This window comes from Phascolarctos cinereus, unplaced genomic scaffold (assembly GCF_003287225.1).
Source record: "Phascolarctos cinereus isolate Bilbo 61053 unplaced genomic scaffold, phaCin_HiC Scaffold_9;HRSCAF=440, whole genome shotgun sequence".
Taxonomy (NCBI): domain Eukaryota; kingdom Metazoa; phylum Chordata; class Mammalia; order Diprotodontia; family Phascolarctidae; genus Phascolarctos; species Phascolarctos cinereus.
Window position 1 is genome coordinate 45,823,465 of NW_027556402.1, and position 26,846 is coordinate 45,850,310.

At 40.2% G+C, this 26,846-nt stretch overlaps 1 protein-coding gene across 3 annotated transcripts in view; it reads right to left on the reverse strand.

Annotated features, from left to right (window-relative positions):
• Positions 1-2,463: 2,463 nt before the first annotated feature.
• The window catches only part of TBCK (TBC1 domain containing kinase), a 259,078-nt gene continuing 234,695 nt past the window's right edge, over positions 2,464-26,846 (reverse strand). For all 3 annotated transcript variants that reach the window (XM_020974731.2, XM_020974730.2, XM_020974732.2), the window contains 2 exons: positions 24,459-24,618; positions 2,464-3,079 (listed from right to left, as the gene is read on the reverse strand). In XM_020974731.2, coding sequence (XP_020830390.1) covers positions 2,969-3,079; positions 24,459-24,618 — 271 coding nt within the window. In that variant the 3' untranslated portion in view covers positions 2,464-2,968. The remainder of the gene's footprint in view (positions 3,080-24,458; positions 24,619-26,846) is intronic.

A 26,846-nucleotide genomic window follows, 5' to 3' on the forward strand; every position in this document is an offset into this window, starting at 1 on the left:
TCCGTCCATCTATCTATCTATCCATCTATATCTCATAACCTTTAACCAAGACTGTAATCAGTTCTTTGATTTTACTTTGTTTTTTTTAAAATTGTTGTTGGTAGAGGAGCGCAGGGAAAACAATGAACCGGCACTGCCTGTGTTTTCCACAAACTTAAAATAATTCACTGTCAGCGTTTCCAAATAGTCAGGTGTAAACATGTTGGAAAGCCTGTTTTAAGGCTAGATACTTATCACACGAATTTTTACATTTTATGATACAGGTTATGGACCAAATGCCACAATATATACCAATTAAAGAACTCAACTCTTTTACTGCCTTATTATTTTTTTTTATTGACTGCTGACATCACTTTACAATCAATTATTAGTGGGGTTTCTTTTTTATGAGCACACCAGATGAGCAAGGTTCAATCCAAACAACTGTTTTATAAAAAATGATACAAATAATTTGGATGAGCATTCATTGACTCTGAAAAAACTGTCTTTTAAGGCAAGGGTTCATCCTCTTTTTTTGTCATGGTACCCTTGGTGAAGCCTATGGACCCCCTTTCATAAAAATGTTTTTAAATGCATAAAACAAAACACATAGGATTACGAAGGAAACTAATTATATTAAAATAAAGATGTAATTCTCCCTCTCCCCCAAGTTCATGAACACCAGTTAAGAACCTTTCTTTTAATGGTTTATAATGTTACAATTTTTAGGTAGAATGAAGGATAGAATCATAGCATTTTATAGCTAGAAACAGCCATAGAGAACAGCTAGCCCCCAAATGGAGAGATCTTTGCAGATAATTTAAAAAAACAAAACAAAACAAAAAACCAAAACACACACCATAGCTGCATTTGTCTGTTCAATGAGACTGCAAACAGGACCACATTAACTTCTGCTGCTGCTCTTTGGCTGAGGGCCACCATGGTACTGATGCTGTAGGATTCTGTAGGGATATCTCAGGTCTGAAGAAGCACAAACATTTTTGTTTTAATTCAACAAGGATTGACTGAGACCTATGATTTGCCATGTTCATTTTTTCTCCTGCATGTAAATTTGGCATCAATAGCGTGCTCTGTGTATTGATTTGTTGACCAGAGCATGAATAATGCTCTTAATCAGGTATAAATTTTTTTCCCATTTCCATTTTCTGAAATATGGCTAAATTTATAGCTCTGCAAAGCTGACTGCCTTAAATACAGGTATTTCCAGATGAGGGGCTTCATCTTGTTCAAAATTAGTCCAATGGGGGTCAGAGTCTATTGTCTTTTACTTATACTCCTCAATATTGCTGACTTCAACAGTCAGTACATTACCACCCTTCTCTAACTTCTTCCACAGACATATATTTCCAGACACAGCCAGCACCATCCCAGCTTGCCTATCAATGCTCACATTCTGGATTACAGATGGGGTTGTGAATTGTAGCTGCCAAGGGGTAGGATGACCTATGGTCTATCTCTAATTTGTATGCAGAATGCCCCGAAAAGAGTAGTCAAGGAAAGCATGGTGAATTATTTTTTTATTCTAATAAGCTCTTGACATGTTTTTCACTGTGCAGCAACTGAATTCATTGCTGTGTGTGCGTGCGTGTGTGTGTGTGTGGTGGGGGGGTAGGGGCATCACTATATGATTTTTGCCTTTATTTCATTTAATTTTGAAGAGAATTCTTGGTTTGAGAAGCACAAAAACTGAATACCTCCATCAAAATGTTCTACAAGGGATAGTCGGACATTAAAGACAATGGTGAATGAACATTTTTCAGCTATAGAGTAGACAAATGGATGGCTGAAAGCTCTATTTAGGTTTTAGAATTGTTACCAAGTACTAATTTTCAAGGATGAGAGGAGGGGAGTGGTATCACATTGCCTCTCTACCCCTAAATTTCCTTGAATGAGACGGAGAAGGAAATGGCAGACCACTTCAGTGTCTTTGCAAAGGAAACCCCAAATGGGGTCACAAAGAGCTGGACACAACTGAACAACCACCACAATAAAATTTCAGATATATTTTGTATAGAGACGTAGCATGGCCTAGTTAGAGCTGACCTCAGAGTCAGGACGCCTGGGTTCAAGTCCTGCCTTTGACACCTACTAGCTGTGGGATCCTGAGCCCCTCAGTGGTGACACCAACTGTAAGACTTTGAAGTTGGTGGTGGAGAGAGTTCATTCCTGGGAACTATCCTCCATTACTCATCATCACAGCTCCAGTAAAAAGAAATCCTTTTTCTAATTACTGATGTGTGTACATGTCATTTCTGCCAATAGAATGGAAACTCCTTGAGGACAGGGGCTGTTTCAGTTTTGTCTTTGCATTCTCAGCACCTGGTACAGCGACTGGCACTTGGTAGATGCTTAATAAATGCTTATAGACTGATTTATTGACTGGCACCGAGACAAAAGTTTACCAGCTTTCTGTAGAAGCTCAAAATGTATTAGCTGAGGAAAAAAATCAGATCATAAAATCACTTAATTTTTGATCACAAAATGCAGACTTTATTTACAAAGAAAGAACTGGGAACAGTTTCCAAATTATCATAAACACAGGGACAGTATGTTGCCAGCCTGTCACTTAACACTTGTATTTACAAAATAATGCCTTTAAGACCATTTGTCAAGGAGAGGTGAGATCAGTGCCAGACTAGATTTCCTTGACAGTGATGATTTTAGCTGTTATGGGCTGAATTCCTCTAGCATCTTGTGGTAACATCGTAAAAATCCATGATCAGACTTCTCTGCTAATAAAATTCCTTCTGAGCTACCTGTACAGTCAAGTCTGTTGACAGATGAACATTTGGATCATACCATTAAAAAAAAGAAGTTCTGCATGACAGAATCTCAGGGAAATAACACCATTCAGATCACTGATATTGCTTCTGAGCGAAAGCCCTCAGAGACGTGGTCATGGTATACCCACATGCTGCTGGCATTATTTTATCACTTGACATGAGATTCTCCTGCCATCTGTAATTCTTCATATTTGTGGTGATGGGACGGTGAGCAGGCCCGTTGGCTTAATCTTATTAATGCCTCCATCTAGGATACAGACCCTTGGATATCTGATCTTCACAAGATGAGCTGCAAACTAGACAGAAGAAACATATTTAGCAGTGAGTACAACCAACCCATGGTAGTAACTCTTTATTTCTTAGACAGTTTGTTTGAAAGACAAAAATCCTCTAGGACCAACATCACTGTGCAATGAAGTATTAAGACATAAAGTTTGCTTTCCAACATTAAATCTTGTTCTCTTTCTCTCACAGCGTGGCAAAATAAACTTCTCCTTATCAACAGCCCAGGGTACTGCAAATTTATTTTGAATAATGTTCAATCCTGTTAATGAAACTGCAAGGAAGGATGATAGGTTTGATGTATTTCATAATCACTACAGTTCCTCAGTTTCCTCATCTGTAAACAGGGGTAATAATATCTGCCTCAAGGGCTGTTTTAAGCACTCAATGAAATTCAGGGCTGGAGCGCGCTCCAATTGGCGTGAGAAAGCTGATTGTTAAAATTTAAGTGTGAGTACTTACACACTGGAAATCAGCAAACGTTATAAATCACAGCTTGATTTATTGTTTTGCTGATGATCTAGACCTAAGAAGGTGATGGAGAAAATGTAAGTAATGCATATTAAGTTTAAAAGTATGTCCTGTGTATTTGTGGGCAGCAGGCTGTCACATATTTAACAGCATACTCCTGTGGTAATGTATGCAGAAATGCAGCATTAGCTGTACCCTTCAGGCATTATTGTTGTTGTTGTTGTTGTTATTACTGTTAATTACTATTATTGTTGTTGTTAGTAGCAGCAATATAGGACACCATTCCTACCAAGAATAGGGCTACAGTCATAAACTTACTTCAAAGAAGTCCCCGACATTGCCAGCACTTCCATCACTGACCTGAACTGAATCTGAAAGTCTCTCTTGGACACGTACATGTGAGCTAGACACTCAAGAGCTTTTAACAAACATTATTCTGGGTCCCTAGTTGACAAATGCTGATCTTCAGGCTTAGTTACAGGTCAACTTATAAAAGAAGAGTTTGTCTCTGGGTCCTCAGCCCCCTTAGCTATGTGATCGTGGACACGTAACTTAAACTTCCGAGGCCTCAATTTTCTTATTTGTTAAGACAAAGGCAAAGGTGTGCTGGTAAATGCTTAACAACTGGTTCTCCAAAAATACACAAGACATACACTTTTAAGTTTAATATGTATTAACTTTTACTCCATCACTTTCTTAAGGTTAGATAATCAACAAAACAAGAAAACAAGACCTCATTTGTAGAATTTGTATTTGTAGGATAATAATAACACCTACCTTATAGTATTGTTGTGAGGATCAAATAGATGAGATAATAATTGTAAAACAGCACTGTGCCTGGCACACAGTAAGCACTGTATAAATGTTAGCCATTATTATTACTAAATGAGATAATATTTGTAAAAAGCACTTAGCATAGTGCCTAGCACACAGTAAGTGCTATATAAATGTTAGCTAATTATCATTAAACAAGATATTTGTAAAAAGTACTTAGTATAGGCCTAGCACCTAAGTTCTATATGAATGTTAGCTATTATTACTATCAAATAATATTTGTAAAAAGCACTTGGCATAGTATCTAATACATAGTAAGAGCTATGTAAATGTCAACTATTATTATTATTTATTATTATCTCTGATTTCAAATCTTTCCTTCCCATAATACTAGAAGCTTAAAGTGCTATTCTCCCTGAGACCATTTTTACATTTTTAGCAGACAGCAAAACCTTAAACTAAAAAATGAAGCTTGAATGGTGGGATCTCAGACACAGATCAGTAAGTGGAAGAATATGTCTTAATGGCACTGGGACCTTCTGGGGATCCCTAAAATCATGCCATGAATCTGGCTACTTATTTCACTGACCCTATCCTTCCTCTGACTTTTCTCAATTTTTGTTTGAGAATAAAATTTTGTTTGTTTGGTACTCCTCCTTTATGTTTATTAGATTAACAACAGTGAGAAGAGAAATACTCTATCTGCATTTTAAACCAGGGGAAATGGAATGAGCCAGAGGAGTGAGGTTCAGGCTGCTGGCATCACTGTTCCTCTCCCCAGGTTTTGTGCCAAGCCCAGTCCTTAGGGTATCCAATGCACTGAGGTACCAGCAGTCGTCCAGCTCAAGTCCCATACATGTAACACAGTTCCGCTGCTATCTGATCATAGCAAACACCCCCCCCCCCCCGTCTTTCATGCTTCAGCACATTCTATACATGATGACATTATTACTACTTAAGCCAGAACTCTGAGATAAGCACCACATTCCTGAAATAAGACTTGTGGATAATCAGTCTTGGCTTTTTCACTGCTTTTTTAATACCTCAGAAGTCAGATAGAATATGAGTAAGGAAGGAGTTTACCACATATTTAACTAATCTCCCTTTAAACTTGGCTGTGAAGCGGGGAGGGGGATTTCTTAGAGGACTTTTGTTAATAGGTGGGGGGGAAAGAGCACGCTAATTAGGATGTAGAGGTGGCAGAAAGCAGCGCCTAAGTGGAAATGCTGGAGCCCTTTCAACAAAATGTTCGATGTTAACTGAGGGGTCTAAAGAGAAGATCGAGGAGATGTAAAATACTTAGGGGGTTTGAAAATCAACTAGAGTATTGAGGTAGAAAAGGAAGAAGGCTGTTGCTGGCTACGTGAGGGACGATTTGTCCTCCATCCTTCTGTCCAAGTAGCAGGATCTAGTGTCTAAAGAGGTGGCCTTGTAGCTAGAGGACTTGAATTCAAGTCTTGACTCTGATATGTGACTTTTCAAGGACTTTAGGGAATCCTTTAAGATGACAAGCTGCAGAAAAAAAGGTGCCAATCTGCACTGAAAGAGGGAGTTTGCTCATCAGGGAGTTCCTTACACCAATGAAGTCATAGTTCCCATCAGGGTCCTTGTACTCTGTGTCCCACTGTTCATATGTCTACTGCTCGGTTCGTTATCTGGTGCACGTGGATTTCTATCTGCTTTCCTCTCCTCTGAATGATTTTGGGAGAGTGCCTCTTCTCCATTTCCACCATCTTGATTTACTTCTTGTTGCCTGCTGCCAGGGAACCAAATGCAAATATGACTGTATCCAACAGCTATTCCTTAGTCTCCTGAAACTTGTTGAGATGAGAAGAAAGACCATTAATAAAGTTCCAGGAGTTCTTTTCCTACCCACAGTGTTAAACAAGTCCCAGGGCAGCCACTAATGACAGCAAAGAAAAAAATTATGCTGTTTCCCCCCACATATTAAGTTCCCATAATCTTCTCTGCTCTTGCTTTGAGTCTACAAGAGAACAGCACTGCCATTCTCTTTTGATGGAAGGGCAGGAGGGAAAGTAAACAACCTGAATTCTTCCCACTGAGTCAACTGAGGTCACAGGATTGAGTTCTGGTTTACCTAGATCCCTCTTCCGTCTTTTGGACTTAGAAAAGAGAAGCAATATGGCCTACTGGACAGGGCACTGGCCTTGGTTTAGGGAGGTCCTGAGTTCAAATCTTGACTCAGACACTCCTGGACAAGTCAACTTTTCTGTGCCTCAGTTTTTTCATCTGAAAAATGTGGGCAGGGAGAGAAGGTTGGACCTGATGGTCTCTGATATCCCTTCCAACTCTACATCTATGATTTTATAACCAAACCTGATGCTCTATTATCTACTTTTCCAGAGTTCCTTTATTTCTTTTTTTAAAAGTAAATTTATTTACTGTTATTCATTAAAATTTTTTTTGAGTACCAAATTCTCTCCCTTCCTCTAGTCCCTCCTCCACTCACTGAGAAGGCAAGAAATATGATATCAATAATACATGTGAAATCATGTAAAACATTTCCATATTAGCCATTACTAAAAAAAAAAAGGCAAGATTCTACACTAATCTGCATTCAGACTTCATCAGTTCTCTCTACGGAAGTGGATAACATTTCTCATTACACGTCCTTGGATTCCAATTGTCTTGGATCACTGTCTTTGGTCAGAACAGCTAAATCCTTCCCAGCTGATTATTATAATATTGCAAACAAATATACATGAAAGAAACTATAGGAATACCTAATTAGAGGGAAAGCCCTGGCATGATTTGCCATTTATCCATTGTCTTCCTGTCCAAGCAGCAGAAAGATGGTCTTGGAGCTTGCGAGCTTTGGATTCAAGTCCTGCCTCTGACACACATTGGCTATCTGATTCTAGGCAAGTCACTAAACTTCTAAAGTACTTGAGGAAATTCTCTAAGACAAGTGCAGAAAAAAGGTGCTGACCTATATTGAAAAAGGGCATTTTCTCATCTGGGGGTCTACTAAATGATCTTAGGTGAATGAACTACATATTGGTACATGGCGCTAATGGACTGTTCTTGTTCCTTTCATGTCTTATTAATTATCAAGTCAACAAACATTTATAAAGCAACTGCTACATAGCAGACATTGTGTCAGGCTCTGGAGATGCAGAGAAGTAAAAAAAAAAAAGGCTCCTGCCTTCAAGGAGTTTACACTCTAACGGAAAGGAAAGTTAAAAGGGTTTATCCAGATGGGTTAGAAGGATCATCATGGTTTAAGCAACACTGAGAGAATGTTAATCTACATAACCTGAAAAGAAATTTAAATTAATTAAGAGGACCTAGCAGCACTTAGATGAGGGAGGAAATGGAATGTTATGTATGACTCTCCCCAAAAGGGCTGCAAAGGCATCTGGCCCCTTCCCAATCCAGGACCAAATTATCCCATTTCCATATTACCTTCAATCCTGTTTGAACTGTCTTGCAAATTTCTTAATTTTATTGTTTATAAGCATAAAGGAGAAAAAGGCAATGAAGAATAACAAAACAGACAACAAAGATGTTAAATTTTCATCAGTAGTACTTGTAGAAGACAAGAGGCAGAGGAGAGAATCCAAAAGCTTAGTTTATTTCGTAACACCTTGAAAACTGTCTAATGCCAAAATAAAAGGGGGAAAATGGGAGAAAAGAGTCCTCGAGAATGGTTACTTCTGGATGTACCAAGTTGAAATAATTAGTCACAGAGGAAAAGTTGGCTGATCTATATTTATTCCTGTGGCATCTAACCTAGTCAACTAAAGGCACTTAATCTTTCTGTTTGATGTGTATATATGAGACCCTATGCACCAAGAGGGAGAGAAACTATTCTCTGGTTAGTTCTACTGTGTCTGGAAGAAATCTCAGAGGATTTCTAGTGTGACCAATAGCTTGGGGCTCTTGTGGTTTGGGCTTGAGACAGGGAGGTTGGTGCAAGTTTAAGTGAGGTCATAAGAGAGTTCATTTCTAAGATAGAAACTCACTCATCTCAAATCTGAAGGCAGAGTCTCAAATTAGTTCTTAGCGTATTTGCAAATGAATATAGGGAGTAGAAAATGAAAGGAATGACATGGCAGTTGTCTAATGTCAGGGCATGTGTTTTCATGTTTTAATTTACTGTTTGGCTATGCCGGATTACTCCCACAGGAGGGGTAGAATTATTTGCAGGGTCAAGGGTGAGGGACATGCCTAATTGCCTTCGTTATAGTTTTGTTTGGCTTCCTTCAGTGCCCTTGAGTACATACTTTCTTGCTTAAGGCTTGTGTAAATTGGTAGTGGTAAGAATTATGATATCGATAATTGAGCTAGGTTGTCCAGCTCATAGAAGGGTGGATTTGGAGTTAAAAAGATGTGAGTTTAAATCTTGTCTCAGACACTTACTAGCTGTATGACTCTGGGTAAGTCACTTACAAACCTCTGCCTGCCTTGTTTTCCTCATCTGTAAAATGGGGCTAATACCAGCCCCTGCCTTATAGGGTTGTTGTGAGGATCAAATGAGCTAACATTTATAAAGTGCTCTGAAACCCTAACATGCTTATTTAGGTGCTGGCTATCATTACTATTAATAAGTGAAGGAACGATCCATGTTGATGTGATCATTTCACATATTATGGTCGCAAGGGCAAAATGCAGGGACTTCGATTCTATTTTATCAGAGATAAAGGAACCAAAATGATTTGGGAAAGCTGAAGAGTGCTCCAGGTTCCAGTTGTAGGGTCTATGGCCATTCCCCCAATAGGAGGACTTGGCATAATCTGTGCTCCCCAAATGGAATCCACCAAGGTAGGAGGTATTTCAATTGTACATAAGTGTACTTTTCAAAGAGATAATTTAAAGTCTTCAAGAAAATTTCAAGGATTCACTTTCTTGTCTCTTTACCTCTCTCCATTATGGGTAATTCTGCCTAAATAACATGGTATTAAAGTAAGAGAGAAGAATATTTAAAGCATTTTGAAAGGAAGTGAAAGTTTCAAAGAAAAGCAGAGGAGGAGAAAGTCAATATTTTCCTTGATAATTTAATATTTCAGCCTCACACAAAATGCCTTCTGACAAGTTTTTTTTTTTAATTCTCCTTATTCCAACATTCTGACTTATCTTTCTTTCCAAACTTCACACTCTCCCTCCCACTGGCTACATCACCCCATTCACATAATCAACTCTGCTTATCATTGGCCTGTGACTAATTTTTCCCATTGCTACAAACTAAATGTAATTTATAGTTTGAGATAATGAATTTTAAACAAAGTTTCTTTTTAAAAATGCCTGCTGTACAAGTCTTTTAAAAAAGAATCATTCAATCTATCTCTCTTCTAGAACTCTCTACAACAGACCTGTTTCCTTGTATCATGGAGGCAGGCAGGTGACTCTGGGTTTCCCAGGGCAACAAAGCACAAACCCTGGTAGGTTTTTATCAGCACTGGGATACAAAGAAAGGGGAAAACCACTTGTGATCTCAAGAAGTTCACATACTGTTGGGGGAGACAACATGCAAAGAACCATATACAGACAAGTACATAGAGGACAAACTGGAAGGAATATCAGAGGAAGGCTCAGCATTGAGGGGGAGCAGGAAAGCTTTCTGGAGCAGGTGAGATTTCAGTTCAGACCTCAGGGAAGCCAGGAGGATGTGGCGAGGAGGGGGAGCATTTTAGGCATGGCAGACAGATAATAAAAATCTGTGGAACAACAGCCCCCTTGATAATAAGGATAAAACTGGATCACTGGAAGGACAGGATACGACTTAGCCAGTGAGGGAGTCTGAGTCTTGGGTGAGACCATCTGGAGAACAGGGTGGAGGATGAAAGGGATGGCACCTGGGAAGCAACCCAAGGTGATGCTAGGCTCTCACCCTTCGTCCTAGTTCATAGAGACACACCTAGGTTTTTCCACACAACAAGGCTGCTTAGGCTGTTGAAGAAGACCCAGTTTGGTTTTTTTTATATGGATGAGCAAGGTCTCACTCAGGCATCAGATTAGTTTCCCACCTTTGGTGTCAGAGGCAGGTAGGCAGGCTGAAGTTTCCATCAAGAAAGACTACATATGGGAGTAGTTCTAGAGGAAGAGTAATGTGCTAGGCAAGGTGAGGGGGCACGCACTAAACAGTAGCAGATTATTGCAAGAAATGCCATATTAAAAAAAATAACCTAAAGTTTGTTGGACTCTTGCACTGAGACTGAAATAAAAAATCCCAGCATGAATGAATTTGCAGCTCACACACCAATACCTCTTGCAGAGGATGAAAGAATAGAGAAATCCTATGAATAACTTAATGAGACTCTCCAAATTAAGTCAATATATACTTTAGTACTTGTTGACTAATGTAAAATTGGGCTTAAGGAAGGATGGTGAAAAATATGTAGGAAAATATGGCTAGGAGTAAGAAATAAGAGGGAGTAAAAGCTCGAGGGGGGAGCTGGGTGACGCAGTGGATAGAATGCTGGGCCTGGAGTCAGGAAGACACATCTCTCCGAGTTCAAACTGCACCTCAGACATTGACCAGCTGTGTGATTCTGGACAAATTTCTTGATCTCTATTTGCCTCAGTTTCCTCATTTGTAAAATGGAGGTAATAATAGCACCCACCTCTCCGGGTTGTTGTGAGGATCAAATGAGATGATAATTGTGACGTGCTTAGGACAGTGCCCGGCACACAGTAGGTGATACATAAATGTTAGCTAATACTGTTATTATTTACAGAGCAATACAGAGACATATGGTTAATGTTTAATAGCTGGGTTAGGGGGAAAACACTTTAAGTTTAATCTGCATAATTAACACTTTCTTAAGTCTAGACAATCAACAAAACAATGTATGTGCAGCACTGATAATTTCTGAGGTTCAAATGCTCACATGGAGTATTTAACAACTGGCTCTGCAAGCCCCAGAGTGTGCTCCAGCCCAGCCTTGGGTGTTTGCCATGGCAGAGGACGGACAACGCAGAGCTGTAGGATGGCTTCCCTACAGATGGAAGCGATCTTCTCTCCTCAAGGTCACCGCACCTCCCCTTTACCTCTCTCAGCTAAGGACCTAGCTTCTTACTTCACTGAGAAAACTGAGGACATCCCATGTGAGTCCTCTCTCTACCCAATCTCTTCATTTTAAAAACCCTGGACATTCTCCTCCATTCTTTCTTCCTTTCCCCCAGTGTCTGACATGGAGTTGCCCCTTCTCCTTGCCAAGACCACCCCCCTGCACTTGCCCATGATCCCATCCCCTCCTGTCTCCTCTAGCATATAGTGAACTCAATTATCCTGCGCTATTTCCCTCCACCCCATTTTCAGTCTTTCCCTATCTGTTCGTTCTTTTTCTCCTGACTTCAGATTTGTCCATCCTTAAAAACTGCTCGCTAGGCCCTAGCATCCCCTTAAACTACTGTCCTACAGCTCTCCTCTCTTTTTTAGCCAAACTCCTAGAAAAAGTTGTCACACTTACTTCCTACACTTCTCTTAACTCCCTCCTCAACTCTTTTTAATGTGTCTTCTGATGCCATCACTCAACTGAAGCTGTACTCTCCAAAGTCCCCAACGGTCATCTTAATCGATGGATCTCAACCTCATATATTTTCTCAGTGTCATCTTTCTATATCTGGCACCACTGACTACTCTCTTATCTCAGATGTTCTCTCCTCTCTAGGTTTTCATGACACTATTCTTTCCTGGTTCTTTTCCTACTTTGTCCAACTGTTGCTCAGTTTCCTTTTCTGCTTCATTATCCATATCCCTATCGCAACTGTGGGAATTTCCCAATGGTCCTGCCCTGGATCATTTTATCTTCTCTTTCTACATATTCTCTTGGTCACCCTATAAGTTCCCATGGGGTTAATCACTATCTCTATGTAGATGACCCTCAGATTTCTATATCCAGCCCTAGTCTAAGTCAGTCAGTCAGTCACCAAGTCAATAAGCATTTATTAAGCACTTACCATGTGCCAGTCACTATGCCAAACACAGGGAATACGAAGAAAGGCAAAAGCATGGTCCCAGTCTCCAAGGACCTCACATCCTCACGAGTCTCTCCTCTGGACTTGTCCTGAATTATCAACAGCCTAGTGAACATTTCATATTGAATGGACTAGAAACATCTCAAACTCAACATGACCTCATGATCTTTTTTCCTTCCCAACTCTCCTTTTCAATGCCCCCATTTCTGTCAAAGTTCTCACCAATCTTCCACTCTCCCAAGTTCATAACCTTGGCACAATATTCAGCTCCTCAATCCCCCTCACTTCCTTTTGTTCAGTCATTCAGTCATGTCTGACTCTTTGTGCCCCTGTGGACCACAGGTTCTCTTGGCAAAGATACTGCAGTGGTTCGCCATTTCCTTCTCCAGGGGATTAAGGCTATAGTAGCTTAAGTGACTTGCCCAGGCTCACACAGCTAGTAAGTGTCTGAGGCTGAATCTGAACTCAGGTCTTCCTGACCGAATGCTCTATCTACGGAGCTGCTAGCTGTTTCAATCTCGCTCACTATACATATCCAACCAGTAAATCTTGTTATTTCTATCCTCATAAAATCATTCATACTAGACCTGTTGTCTTCACTCACAAAGCCACAACCTCAGTTTAAGCCCTCATCACCTCTTGCCTAGATTAGCACTATATGGCTGTGAATCATGGACTACCACAGTCTCTGAAGAACTAAAGATGTGAATTACCCAAAGGACAGTGAAGAGAGACATGGTAAACTACAACATGTTTTCAGTAAAAATTAAAACAAAAAAAATTGTACAAAAATAGATATGACTGGAAAAGGAGGTGGACCAGTCATGTGCCAAGATGGCAGGATAACTGGTGCGCAATCTCTGTGCACCATTGTTATTAAGGTAACGTCAAGTGGTCTAGAGGAAGACCCCTAGAGTGCTAGATGGACTCTGTCAGAGGCTTTATTAGCAGGACAAAGACAAGAGTTCTACTGAATTAGAAAAACATAAATATGTGATCTGCAAAGAGCAACTGATTTAGAGTCCAAGGACTTGGGTTCTTATTCTACCTCTGCCACCATGAGCTGTATGACCTTGGGCAAGTCATTCACTCATCTCGTGCCATTCAGTAGTGAGGAGGTCAGAAGAATTTACTACTTAAGCCCAATCACTCCTCTAGTTTTGAATCAATTATGAAGTCCAGAAAACAGCAAATCATGGCACAATTTTATAGCTCCTAACATTGAAAGCAGGCTTGTCCTAAATAGAGGTTAGGTTGTGGTACAGATGTCTTTATCCTTCCTTCAGTACCTCAGGGATCTGTGGTTTCACTGGTATGTGTACTTTTTTCAGAGATGCAGATAACAATCTCTCCATGGCTTACTTAGTTTAATGAGCTGCTGTGGTCAAAATAATCTCCAGCTTGTGGCCAACTGGAAGCAGCATGATACAAAGGTTAGAGCACTGGCTCTGAAGTCAGAGGCACTGGGTTCAAATTCCCCCTCTGACACTAAATACTTGTTGGCTTCATCTTCCAAGGCTTCAGTTTTCCCATCTGTGAAAGGGGGCAGGAGACCGGAGTGGATGGCTGCTGAGATCCCTTCTTCTGATCGATAATCCTCTGATTTCTTAATAAAGGGCCTTTCCAAGTTCAGTTAGGCTGTTTCTCTGACGACAGATATACAGTCCAATGCCAAGCCCATATTCAAAAGCTTTTCTAGTTGGTAAAACCATCTTGTGTTTCTGTTGGCACTGAACTTTAGTTTTATTAAAATACATTTTCTTTTTGAAGTTTCTCCATGGTGTCTTTGAGAAAAGAAACCTCACGTGACACTGGCCTCTTGGCTCTTCCTCACCCAGGACACTCCATCTGCCGACTCCATTCCTTTTCACTGGCTGCCCCTCCAATGTCTGGAGTTCTCTCTCCTCTCATCTCCACCTCCTAACTCGCTTCAAGTCCCACCTAAAAAACACCTCCTTCTACAACTGTCCTCCTTAACACTAGTACTTTCCTTTTGTGACCATTTATCCTGCATATATCTTTTTTTTGGGGGGGGGCAACTGGGGTTAAGTGACTTGCCCAAGGTCACACTGCTGGTAAGTGTCAAGTGTTTGGTCTGAGGCTCTATGTGAATTCAGGTCCTCCTGACTTCAGGGCCAGTGCCACCTAGCTGCCCCCAATCTTGCATATATCTTGCTTGCACATAATTCTTTGCACATTGTCTCTCCCACAATCTCAAAGAGACAGTGAGCCTTAAGAGCCTTTCTGCATTTAGCACAGTGCCTGGCACATAGTACTACTGCTTAAAAAATTCTTGCTGACTTAAGTGGAAAGTAGTTTCTTCCTATTGGTTTATCTGTAGAATGGGGATAACAAAAGCACCTAGGGTTGTTTTAAGAATCAAATGAGATAACTGTAAAGTGTTTAACATAGTGCCTGGCATATAGTAAGTACTTAATAATTGTTAGCTATTATTATTATTATTATTATTATTATCCTAGCTTTCAAACTAGATCTCCCAAGTATGGAACCTTTTACACTAATAAGCACAAAGAAGTCCTAAATTTGGCGGTGAGGGTTTAACTAACAGATTTCATTTTACAACGTGATAGAAGAAGTTACCTGGCAAATGTTTCTTATTTTAATAAAGAACATTTTGCACAGCACTGCATCAGAAGATAAGCCTCTTCTGAGCGCACTCTGTGGGTCTGACCTCCACCGACCAAGTACCATCATGTATCAGGAGCCATAATGAAGCTCGTATGGTATATTTCCAGTTGGTCTGAGGAACCTAGGAACTGAAAACCACCAAAGACAATTTATCAATCTTTGTTTATACTTGCCCATTTGGGGCAGTAAACTCCAACAGTGCCTGTGAACATTGGTCATATTACATCATGTGAATGACATTCTGCAAAGAATGTATACACTAAAGATGTAACAAAACCCAGTTAGAACGGTGATGGATTGAAGCCAAGTTCCCACTCTCTTCAGGTTGACGGAGAGGGCAAGGATGGTTAGTTTCTCATTCATCTACAGACATTCTTGTGGTAAGGAGTAATTAAATGGTGAGCTGCGGAGGGCAGGGTGGGCGTGTGGAATAACACATATTGAGATAGGATAACTTTCATCCTGTTTTGTGGCATGAAAATAGGGCCAGAGACCATAAGGTTTGGGAAAAAACAGTGACTCAGCAGCTTTTGCTGAAAATTTGGAGATTTTTTAAACAGAATTTTAGGCTGCTTCCTCACTGCAATGTTACATATCCAATACAAACACAGAAACTTTATGTCAGAGCCCAGATTAAGAGTTGTAGGGCACCCATACTGTAAAACTTGGCCAGTAGCTTGCTTTTAATTTTATACAACACTTCTCAAAAACTAAGGGTCCGAGAATAGTGCATGGATACTTAACTTTTCTCATAGTTATGTGACTTTCCTTCATTGGCCAGATTTTGAACTAGATAGGAAGAGTATGAATTTTTACCCATAATCCTCTGATGAGATATACTGAGTCTAAGTTCCACGAATACAGAAATGGTCTGAAGTCAAACCAGGGAATATTATCATTTGTTGAAAAGAAAGGAAAAAAGCTAGAAAGAAAGCTGAAAGTTTAACTACAATAAATGCTTACTAGTCTATCAAGATGAAGAGGAATTCCTGGCATACTTGACTGATAAAGGTGAAACATGCTTCATTCTTTAGCTAAGTACTTAAAGGAATAATTACTGAGAGTTCCAAGACACTTTCTGACAGGTAAAAGATCTCATACAAAGTAGCCTGAAAGTGTCCTATTCATCTGAAGAGCTGGGCAGATAGGAACAACAAATACACCCAACCATTCTGAATTTTCCAAAGAAGTGGAAAAGGCTCATTTCTTTTTTTTTTTGCCTGAATCACAAAATTGTACTCAGCAGGTTAATGAGAATAAGCCTCAGAGAACAAAGAGAGCAAAGCCTGAGGCAGGGAAGGAAGAGGAAGGGAAGAGAAGAGGAGATTAGGTGGTAAGGAGAGGAAGGAGAGAGAAACCTAGTTTTATTCCTGAGGCAAATGAAATGCATTGAAAAGGCAAAGCAATGCATGAGTGATCACTACATGCCACACTGTGAGGTGCAACTGGGATCAAGAACCAAGGAAAAGACAGGAGGAAAATACACTGACTTATCACAGAGAAAACTAAACTTCAAATAAAAAAGCCCGGGCCTATATTATATTCTATATTCAGTAGAATAAAGAAACACAGGAATAGCCTTTATTTTGGACTGGGCCTATGATTTAATCGGTCTAGTGACTCTGTACCAATGCAGATGGGTATCTACCCTATAACTGACAGCTTTAGGGTGCTACCTGGGGCATGGAGAGATTCTGCAACTTGTCCAGAGTCACACAATTTCTCTCAGAGGTAGAACTTGAACCCAGGTCATTCTGACACTGAGATCAGCTCTTGGGCACTACATGATATGCCTCTCACAGTGGGAAGTTATCTCATTAAGGAGAACTGCAATAAGAAACCTTACTCATTTTGAATTTCCCTTTATTTAACCCCCCCCCAATGGTGTCAACTTTAAAATTTTACTGATTTCCCAAGCACGTCTATATAATCATCTACCTCTTCACGACCCAAGTTTGGATCTGGTTTCCAAGTGTCACACAAAGGAATCTTCCCCGGGTGTAATCACAAAGACAGATAGCAACAGCATTGAAGGTTCCTTACTACAAATGGCCATCACACCCACCTAGGCAAGACAGCTCTTTAATGAGAAAAGAAAGGCATTGATTTTGTGCCAAGGATATGACATTTTTAAGGATGAGCTAAACTAGAAACTGTCCCAAAGGGCTGACAGGACTGTGTGAAAGCAAAGATTCCTTCCACGTCTTTTTTGAGATAACATTTTGAATGACATATCTTGGTGAGGATTAAATCTTCATGGTCCAGTGACCCAAAATTATCTAGGTAAAGAATAAACAATAATTTTTGGAGTTTTTTATGAGCCCCAGAGGCTCACAGAATATGCTACTGAGGCCTCATTGTCATTATGAAAACCCTGGGGGAAGGATTCATTTTGTTCTGACCCACGGTTTATTGGCTAGTTCCTCCAGGACAAAGTTCATCACTATTCCCAGAGTTGTATCTAGCCATATATAATTTTTCCCACAGAAAAAAAAAGAACTGAGGGGCTAATTATCATAGATAGCCCACTATGCGTGTTTCTATGCTAAGTCATCATTTACGCTAACAGTTTTAATTTACTTCTGGGAAATGATAAGATGGCATTAGAAGAGTCACTGTGAAGCTTTTTGTAGATCTGAGAACTCTGAGAGCTTGTAATGGGGTTGAGAGTAGGCCAAGGGCAGCGTAGCGGGTGACTATGTGTCTGAAAATAAAGTATACTGACATTTTTTTTGATCAGCTATTTAACTAAAATTAAGAGTCATGTCTTAAAAAGTAAAATTCAAGAAAATGGTGAACTCCCTTTTGAAACAACCAAACTAATATGCTCAGTAGCTGGGCTAGCTTTTTTTTGAACTCTTTGAACTTAAGGTCTAGTTAATACAAAAGAAAAAGAGACCAAAGTGGTACTTTTATTAAGCAAATCTAATAATGTACTGAAACGGATCTGTTCTAAGCAGATGAATCACGTGATCTCTGCCCCAAACCTTCTCCCATTGATTCCAAAGACCTATGGATTCTTTCCCAGTTTCTCTCACAGGCTCTCTGAGGCTGCTTCCCCAACCTACAGCTTTTCAAGAAGTGCATGGCTTTGCCTTTTGGAATGGTTTCCTCTCCACCCAGGAAATCTGACTCTAGTCTAGCAACCTGAGCAGCAGTTTCCCAAGTGAGTCTAAGGCAGATGATTATCTATGTAAAAGCGGGAGATTCTGCTATTTCTTTCATTTGAAATGTGGCACAATTAGACTTGGAAGTGATTTTTATACTCCTTTTTACTCTTTATTTCTCACCCTTCCTCCACCTAACATCTATTTGGCTTGTCAATTTAATTTCACTACCTCTCTAGTAGCAACAGACAGCAAAGCAAAATTTAGTTCGCCCTGATTACGATAACTAACATTCCATGGGTTCAAGAATAAACTGTGCATACTTAAGGATATTCAGCTCTGAACTCAGCTTTCCTTTTATGCTAATATAATTTTGCTCATGGCACATTCAGACATGCTTGATTAAACATTAGCTCACTGCTTCCTTCAACCTTTAGGGTGAAGAAAATTAAGGGGTTTACTGATGGAGTGGGATTTAGTACAACTTAATCCTGACCCTGGGCAGCCTCTTTATGGGAGCTCCACATTACACTGGGTCTTTGCCACCCCATCTTTCCCCTCTCTGGCTGAGAACTGGGCTTTGTCTGCAGGAGGGATTATAGATTCTAAGGGTTTCCTCAATGTGTCATTGGAGGGTAGCTAGACGGCTGTATCAGGGCCTGATAAACTAGAGCTGAAAATGGAGTGGCAGATGCAGAGGAAAGGCAGTATTCTTCCTAAATTAACTCAGTGACTTAAATTGTTTTATTACCTTTTTTTAAATTGAACTTTAGATTTTATTGCTGCAGGGAGCTCTGAATGAACAACTCCCTCTACCAAAGCAGATTGGCACCTGCTGATTACAGGCAGCTGGATGCTCTTAAATGAGATACTTCTAAAATGCTTAGCACAGTGCCTGGCATATAGCAGGTGCTTAATAAATGCTTGTCTGTCTCCTTCCCTCCCTCCTTTTTTTTACGCCTGCCTTCCTTTTCTTTACTCCTTCCTTCCTTTTCTTTACTCCTTCCTTCCTTCCTTCCTTCCTTCCTTCCTTCCTTCCTTCCTTCCTTCCTTCCTTCCTTCCTTCCTTCCTTCCTTCCTTCCTTCCTTCCTTCCTTCCTTCCTTCTGTCTTTCCTCTCTCCCTTCCTCTCTCCCTTCCTGAAATTAAATAATTTGCTTTGGGTCATACAGACAGCATATGGCAGAGACCAGACTTGAACCTAGATGGTCCCCTGCCTTGCAGGAAATCAATTTAAATCATGCAAAGTAGTCAGCAGAGGCACAATTAGCATGGTGTCAAATACTTTCTAATTATAGACAGTCCTATTAGTAAGTCGTCATTCCCACAGTTGCCTTTTCTTGGTATCCCCAGCACTTAGCAGAGTGCCTGGCAGATAGTACGCGCTTAATAAAAATGCTTGTTGGCTGACGGTTCCTTCTGCTCTTTGTAAGTTCCAATTTCTAACACATTTGGTCATTTTAAAGCAATTTCTTCATATCTATATTACAAAAGACAGAACCTCCTACATAATTCTCATAGCAAACAAATGACTATAACTTCCTGCAGGTGCACGTGAAACAAATGGCTCATTTATTCTTTCCTAGCATTTTCCAGGAGCCATGTTGCCACTTGTGAATTTTCAATGGCTAAGCCATATTTGACTTACACTTGCTTCTTTTCAAACCAGTAACTTTCTAAGGAGGTAAAATCAGAAGAATTAAAATCAGTGCCTCCTATCTTATTAACAAAAAAAATTCCCAAGCCCAAAGTTGGACTTGGCAAAACATCACAGTCTTTTGAAATCCCAGTTTGTCACATTGCCTAGTGTTGGCACCTCCAGCATCTCCTCATAGCACTTGACTAGGTTTTGGAGCTAGCAGTCTTCCAGCTGCCAAGGACTGACTTCAGTTCAGAACAATTGTTATCTTCTTCTTTCAAATCAAGGCATCCCAAATAACCAGTGCTAGCTGGGACACACCTGGAGAGGAAGTGCAGAATACACCTTTTCCTTAGATACCATCTCATGAAAATTTCTGGTACACGTCAGTAACCTGGAGGTGGAGGCCTGGATGGCTAAGTTCAACTCTGGAATCTTTCATTCACACAGGTTTGGGCCCCTCCCCCACCTCGACAGACTCTAGTGGTTCCTTATTATCCAAAGGACCAAATATAAAGTCACCTCTCTGGCTTTTAAAGCTCTTTGCAACCTGGCTCCTTCCTGCCTTTCTGAGCATTCTCATACCTCACTCCTCTAATCTGCTGACACTGGCCGCTGCGATGTTCCTTGAACCCAATACTGCTACCTCTGGGCTCTGAGCATTTTTACTAACTCTCTACCACACACAATTTCCTCCTGGCTTCCTTTAAAACTCAGTTAAAATACCCCCTTCTGCAAGAACTCTTTCCCAGTCCCCTCCTCTGTGAGTATCTCCCAGTGATCTAGTTTATACCTTGTTTGCATGTTGTCTTCCCACATTAAGACTGCGAGTTCTTTGGGAAGGGACTAGTTTTTTGTTTTTGTTTTGCTTTTTCTTTGTTTGTAAGTTAGAACTGAGCACAGTGCCAGGAATATACTAGGTACTTAATAAATGCTTATTGACATAGAAGGCCATGGAGTCCAATCTCTTTATTTTCTTTCTTTCTTTCTTTCTTTCTTTCTTTCTTTCTTTCTTTCTTTCTTTCTTTCTTTCTTTCTTTCTTTCTTTCTTTCTTTCTTTCTTTCTTTCTTTCTTTCTTTCTTTCTTTCTTTCTTTCTTTCTTTCTTTCTTTCTGTGAGGCAGCTGGGGTTAAGTGACTTGCCCAGAGTCACACAGCTAGTGAGTGTTATGTGTCTCAGGCTGCATTTGAACTCAGGTCTTCCTGACTCCAGGGCTGGTGCTCTATTCACTGTGCCACCTAGCTGCCCCAACTTCTTTATTTTACAAATGAGGAGACTGAGGCCCACGGAGTTTAAGTGACTTACCCAAAGTCACCCAATGATTAAGTGTAAGAGGAGATATTTGAACCCAAGTATTTGATTTCACAGCCAGTATTCCTTCCACTGCCCCATACCGTGCCATCCAATAGCATTTATTAAATATACACACACGCCTAGATGATGCTCAATACGAGATGCTCAATAAATACTTATTCAGTTGAGCTGCTGGCTTGAGTTAAGCCAGGCAAATCATCCCCGTGCCTGCTCCTAGAGGAGAAAATGCCAGCATGGAAAACAAACAAATAGTGTAGATGCAAATGCCAGTAAGTAAATATTTTAGGGTTTTCTCCAGTTCTAGAAAATGACATTTTTAAATGGTCCTCAAACTTAATTTTGAATATTCAATTGTAATTCTAATAATTAATAACAACAAAAATAATAGATAATATGATTATTATAATATAACGATTAATTATCACAACCAGTATTGGTAGAGTGCTTTATGGCTGTAAGCTAGCTGGGTTTGGGCAGTTCCAGGATTAGAGGACCAAGAAGCTACCCTGCCGGCAGCAGGCTTACAAAACATTTTATGGACATCTCATATGACCCTCACAATAAACCAGTGAAGTAGACTTTATAGACAAAGCGTCCCTATTTTACAGAAGAGGAAACTGAGGCTGGGAAGCCATGTGACTTATCTAGTATCACAGAGACAGTGACAGAGATAGGATTCAAACCCAGCTGACTCCAAGTTAAGACTCCCTTGTGACACACTTGTTCTCAGCTGAGTTTGTGTAGCATTGTAAGATTTACAAAGAGCTTTTCTCATGACAACAACCCTGGGGGTAGGCAGGATCCTAAGAACATAGATCCATGTCTGGAAGGAACCTCAGAGACCACTGAGACTACCCCTTCTCCCATTTTACAAATAAGGAGACTGAGGCACAGAGAAGTTAACTGACTTGCTCTGGGTCACATAATAAGTGTATGAGGTGAGATCTGAACCCAGGTCTTCCAGACTCCAAGTTGAGTGTCCTATCCACTGAACCAGTATGCGTTATAGTCTGTTATCTCCATTTTACTGCTGTGTAAATGGAGGTTCTGACAGATTAAATGATTTGCCCATGGTCTAGCAAGTAGGACTCAGACTCGGGTCTTTTGACTCCAATTTCGGGTACCTTTCTATAACTACATTATAGTTATATTCATATTAGCATATGGTGCCTTGGAAGATCATACAGTAGTAGAATGACTAATGACAGAGATAAGATACTGGCTCACACTGATGTACTTCTCCTCTGATTGTAGAATCTGTTTACATCTGGAGAACATCATAAACATCTGGTAAATCTGATGGCAATACAGCCCACAGTGCCTGCTCTTTTCTATGATTCAAGCCAGGGATGCCCTATCAATTTTTTTCATTGTTGTTGTTGTTGAATCATTTTTCAGCTATGTCAAGATCTTTTTGACCCCTTTTGGGGTTTTCTTGGCAAAGATACTGGAGTGGTTTGCCATAACTTCAGCTGATTTTGCAGATAAGGAAACTGAGGCAAACAGGGTTAGGTTACTTACTCAGGGTCACACAATTAGTAAGTGTCTGAGGTCAAATTTGAACTCCCATCTTCCTCACTCCAGGTCCATTTCTATCCACTGTGCCACTTTGTTGACTCTAAAAATCAACCTATTGCTTCCATTTCCTCTAATTTATGTGACATGCAACTTTAAGCTGGATCTTTACTCCCTATGAGATACTGACTACCCATGAATCAGTTGGGTTTATGTTGTCTTCTCTGGATGATGGGTCCTGAGGATGATCTTTGTGGATGAAAGAAGGATCTCGCAGTAAAATTCATTTAGGCTACACTGCTCAGTACACCCATATCAGCATTTCTGTAACATGGCCAGCTGAGATTAATCATGGGGGTCACATAATAAGTGTATGAGGTGAGATCTGAACCCAGGTCTTCCAGACTCCAAGTTGAGTGTCCTATCCACTGAACCAGTATGCGTTATAGTCTGTTATCTCCATTTTACTGCTGTGTAAATGGAGGTTCTGACAGATTAAATGATTTGCCCATGGTCTAGCAAGTAGGACTCAGACTCGGGTCTTTTGACTCCAATTTCGGGTACCTTTCTATAACTACATTATAGTTATATTCATATTAGCATATGGTGCCTTGGAAGATCATACAGTAGTAGAATGACTAATGACAGAGATAAGATACTGGCTCACACTGATGTACTTCTCCTCTGATTGTAGAATCTGTTTACATCTGGAGAACATCATAAACATCTGGTAAATCTGATGGCAATACAGCCCACAGTGCCTGCTCTTTTCTATGATTCAAGCCAGGGGATGCCCTATCAATTTTTTTCATTGTTGTTGTTGTTGAATCATTTTTCAGCTATGTCAAGATCTTTTTGACCCCTTTTGGGGTTTTCTTGGCAAAGATACTGGAGTGGTTTGCCATAACTTCAGCTGATTTTGCAGATAAGGAAACTGAGGCAAACAGGGTTAGGTTACTTACTCAGGGTCACACAATTAGTAAGTGTCTGAGGTCAAATTTGAACTCCCATCTTCCTCACTCCAGGTCCATTTCTATCCACTGTGCCACTTTGTTGACTCTAAAAATCAACCTATTGCTTCCATTTCCTCTAATTTATGTGACATGCAACTTTAAGCTGGATCTTTACTCCCTATGAGATACTGACTACCCATGAATCAGTTGGGTTTATGTTGTCTTCTCTGGATGATGGGTCCTGAGGATGATCTTTGTGGATGAAAGAAGGATCTCGCAGTAAAATTCATTTAGGCTACACTGCTCAGTACACCCATATCAGCATTTCTGTAACATGGCCAGCTGAGATTAATCATGGGGGCTAATGTGCATTTGGTTATAACCGGAGAATGTGAGACAAAGGTTCCAACAGCCTATGACTCTACGAAGAAGATGTGTTTGTTTGAAATGGCCTCTGGCTAGGAGAATTCCAGATATGAATTGCCCTCATTGACAATGTCTGCATCACTGGACTGCGCAACTTGGATGAAGACATGAGTTAATGCACATCTTCATTTCATAAAGAACTCATTCTTGAATAGTTAATTTTATTCTAGTCTTCCCATGAGAAAGCTCTGAATCTTGGACAAAGTATAACCCAGACTCCAAGAACCTTCATCTTCAGTCTGCCATTACTACAGCCACTTCAGCAGCCTGTGGCAGAAGACTCAGTCTTCCCCAAGCCCTATGTCTACTCCCTACTTCAACGGCCATCTTCTTTTATGATGACTAAGGTAACACTTCTGCTCAGTCTTCTCTCAGTAATGCCAGACCCTTTCCCTGTGAATTCAGAAAGCAGGTAGAAAAGAAACCCACTAATGATTTTGATGCTGAACATTGAAAAAAACCAACTGTTTTCCTTTTTTTCCCCTCCCAGTGGAAAAAGTATAAATAAAATTGATCTTCATCCTTTACCTTACTTGTGAATCTTGGTATGGTGGGTGGAGAAGAAAATTCATAGTCATGGATATGTTGTCCAGGGATCAACTTACCTCTGCTGTATGTTTTGCCACATTTCCCACAATGACAATAACTTTCCCTTTGAAATTCTGGAGCATGGCAGTGGAAGGGCCTTGGGAGAGCTCCCCTTCTGTGGTGAATGCAGAGTTGAAGGGAATGCTGATGCTGCCTGAAATGTGGCCTCGATTAAAACTGAGAATAGGGAAGGTCAAGGAAGATTCAGTGGTGTGTGTTAGTGCAGACATGAGAATGACGGAAAAACCTTAAAGCAGTATCAGAATAAGCACACAATCTTAATACTTATGGCACATTAGATTTTGGATCAATACATGAGAACACATTAACAATAATAATAATAACTAGTATTTATATAGTACCTACTGTATGCCAGACACTATACTAAGTAAGCACTTTGCAAATATTTTTTCATTTGATCCTCACAACAACCCTGGGAGGTAGGTGCTACTATTATCCCCATCTTACAGAAGAAGAAACTGAGGCAAACAAAGGTAGAGTGACCTGTCCAGGGTTCCACAGCTAGTATGTAAGGCTGGATTTGAACTCAGGTCTTCCTGACTCCAGGCTCAATATTCTATCAACTGCACATTGTACACATGAGAGGCACTGTGGTATAATGGAGAGTGGACCTGAATTCAGCTCCCACCTCTGATTCTTACTAGCTGTGTGACCTCTGTTAAATCAGCCTCTCAGTGTTCTAGGCAGTTCTCTGAGACCATAAATGGCAGAGAAGATGCTGATCTTCATTATAATCAGGAGTCCCTTCTCCTATCCCTACATCAGTACATATTTTTGGTATAACCACTACAAGTAGACAATGAGTTGAGTCAAGAGTTTACTAGAAAGAAAAGAGATGGCTAGATGACATCCTTTTACCACAAACACTCTCCCAGGGAGGTCCTAGGCTCAAATCTCGAGACACCACAATCTTGGAAGAAGCAAAGAAGGGGGGTGACCTAAACAGCAATGGAGAGAGGCAAGGCAGACGCCAGGAGGCTGAAGCTTACTTCCACTGATGAAGGAAATCAGCAAAGAAAAGTATGACTGGGAAAGGAGGTGGGCTTATTGAGCAGTGAGAGAAAGACAGAGAGGGGGTGGTTGTGAAGATGTACAGGACAGCATTATCATTATGAGTTTCACTTGACAAAGATGTATGAATAGATTCAAATATTCCTTGATGGGGGAAGATATTCAAGTAGATCATAATTATAGTAAATAACATTAGCTACCATTTATATGGTGCTTTAAGGTGGTTTACATTCATTATGTCATTTGACCTTGAATGAAAGTATGGTCAGGCTCAAGTCTCTCTTCACTCTAATCCACCCTCCACATAGCTGTGAAAGTGATTTTTCCTCCCTCTTTTTTTTTATGATTTAGTATTTTATTTTCCCCTAATTATATGTAAAACAATTTTTTAATTCCTTCCATCCCTTTCTATGCCCCTCATTGAGAAGGTAAGCAGATATAGGTTAGACATGTGTAGTCATGCAAAACATATTTCCATATTAGTCAGGTTGTAAAAGAAAACATAGACCAAAAAACCCCCAAGAAAAATAAAGAACGTAAATAAAGTATGCTTCAATCTGTATTCAGACATCATTAGTTCTTTCTCTGGGGATGGTTAGCATTTTTCATAATAAGTCCTTCAGAGTTGTCTTGGATCACTGTATTGCTGAGAATAGCTAAATCATTCACAGCTGATCATCTTACAATATTGCTGTTACTGTGTACAATGTCCTCCTGGTTCTGCTCATTTCACTTTTCATCCATCCATATAAGTCTTTCCAGGTTTTTCTGAGAGTGCCCTGCTCATCATAAAGTGATTTTTCTAAAGCACATGTCTGACCACATCATTCCCCTGCTCAATAAACTCCAGGGGCTCCCTATTACCTTCAGGATCAAACAGAATCTTCTGTTTGACATTCAAAGCTCTTCAAAACCTGGCCCCTTCCTACCTTTGCAGTCTCCTTATACTTTATAATCCTCTATGTACTCTATGATCTCATCGTATACTCACTCTTCGAACCTTCTCAACTGGCCTCATTCCTCTAATGCTTTCCCTTCTCACCTATGTTTTCTAGCTTCTCTGGCTTCCTTCAAATCTCAGCTCACATCTCACCTTCTGCTGAAGGCCTTTCCTGGTGCTCCCACATGCTACTGTCTTCCCTTCTAGATTACTTTCTACCTAATTTGCATGTACTTTTTCATTTACCTGCTGTTTTCCTCATTAGAATGGAAGCTCCTTTAGGCCAAGGATTGCTTCTGCCCTCTTTGGTGTACCCTGGAATTTAGCCCAGTGCCTGGCACATAGTAAGAGTTTAATAAATGCTTATGGACCTGCCATTTCAATTTGGGATAAAAAGAAGCAAATAACTGACCAAAACCACATAAAATTTCTT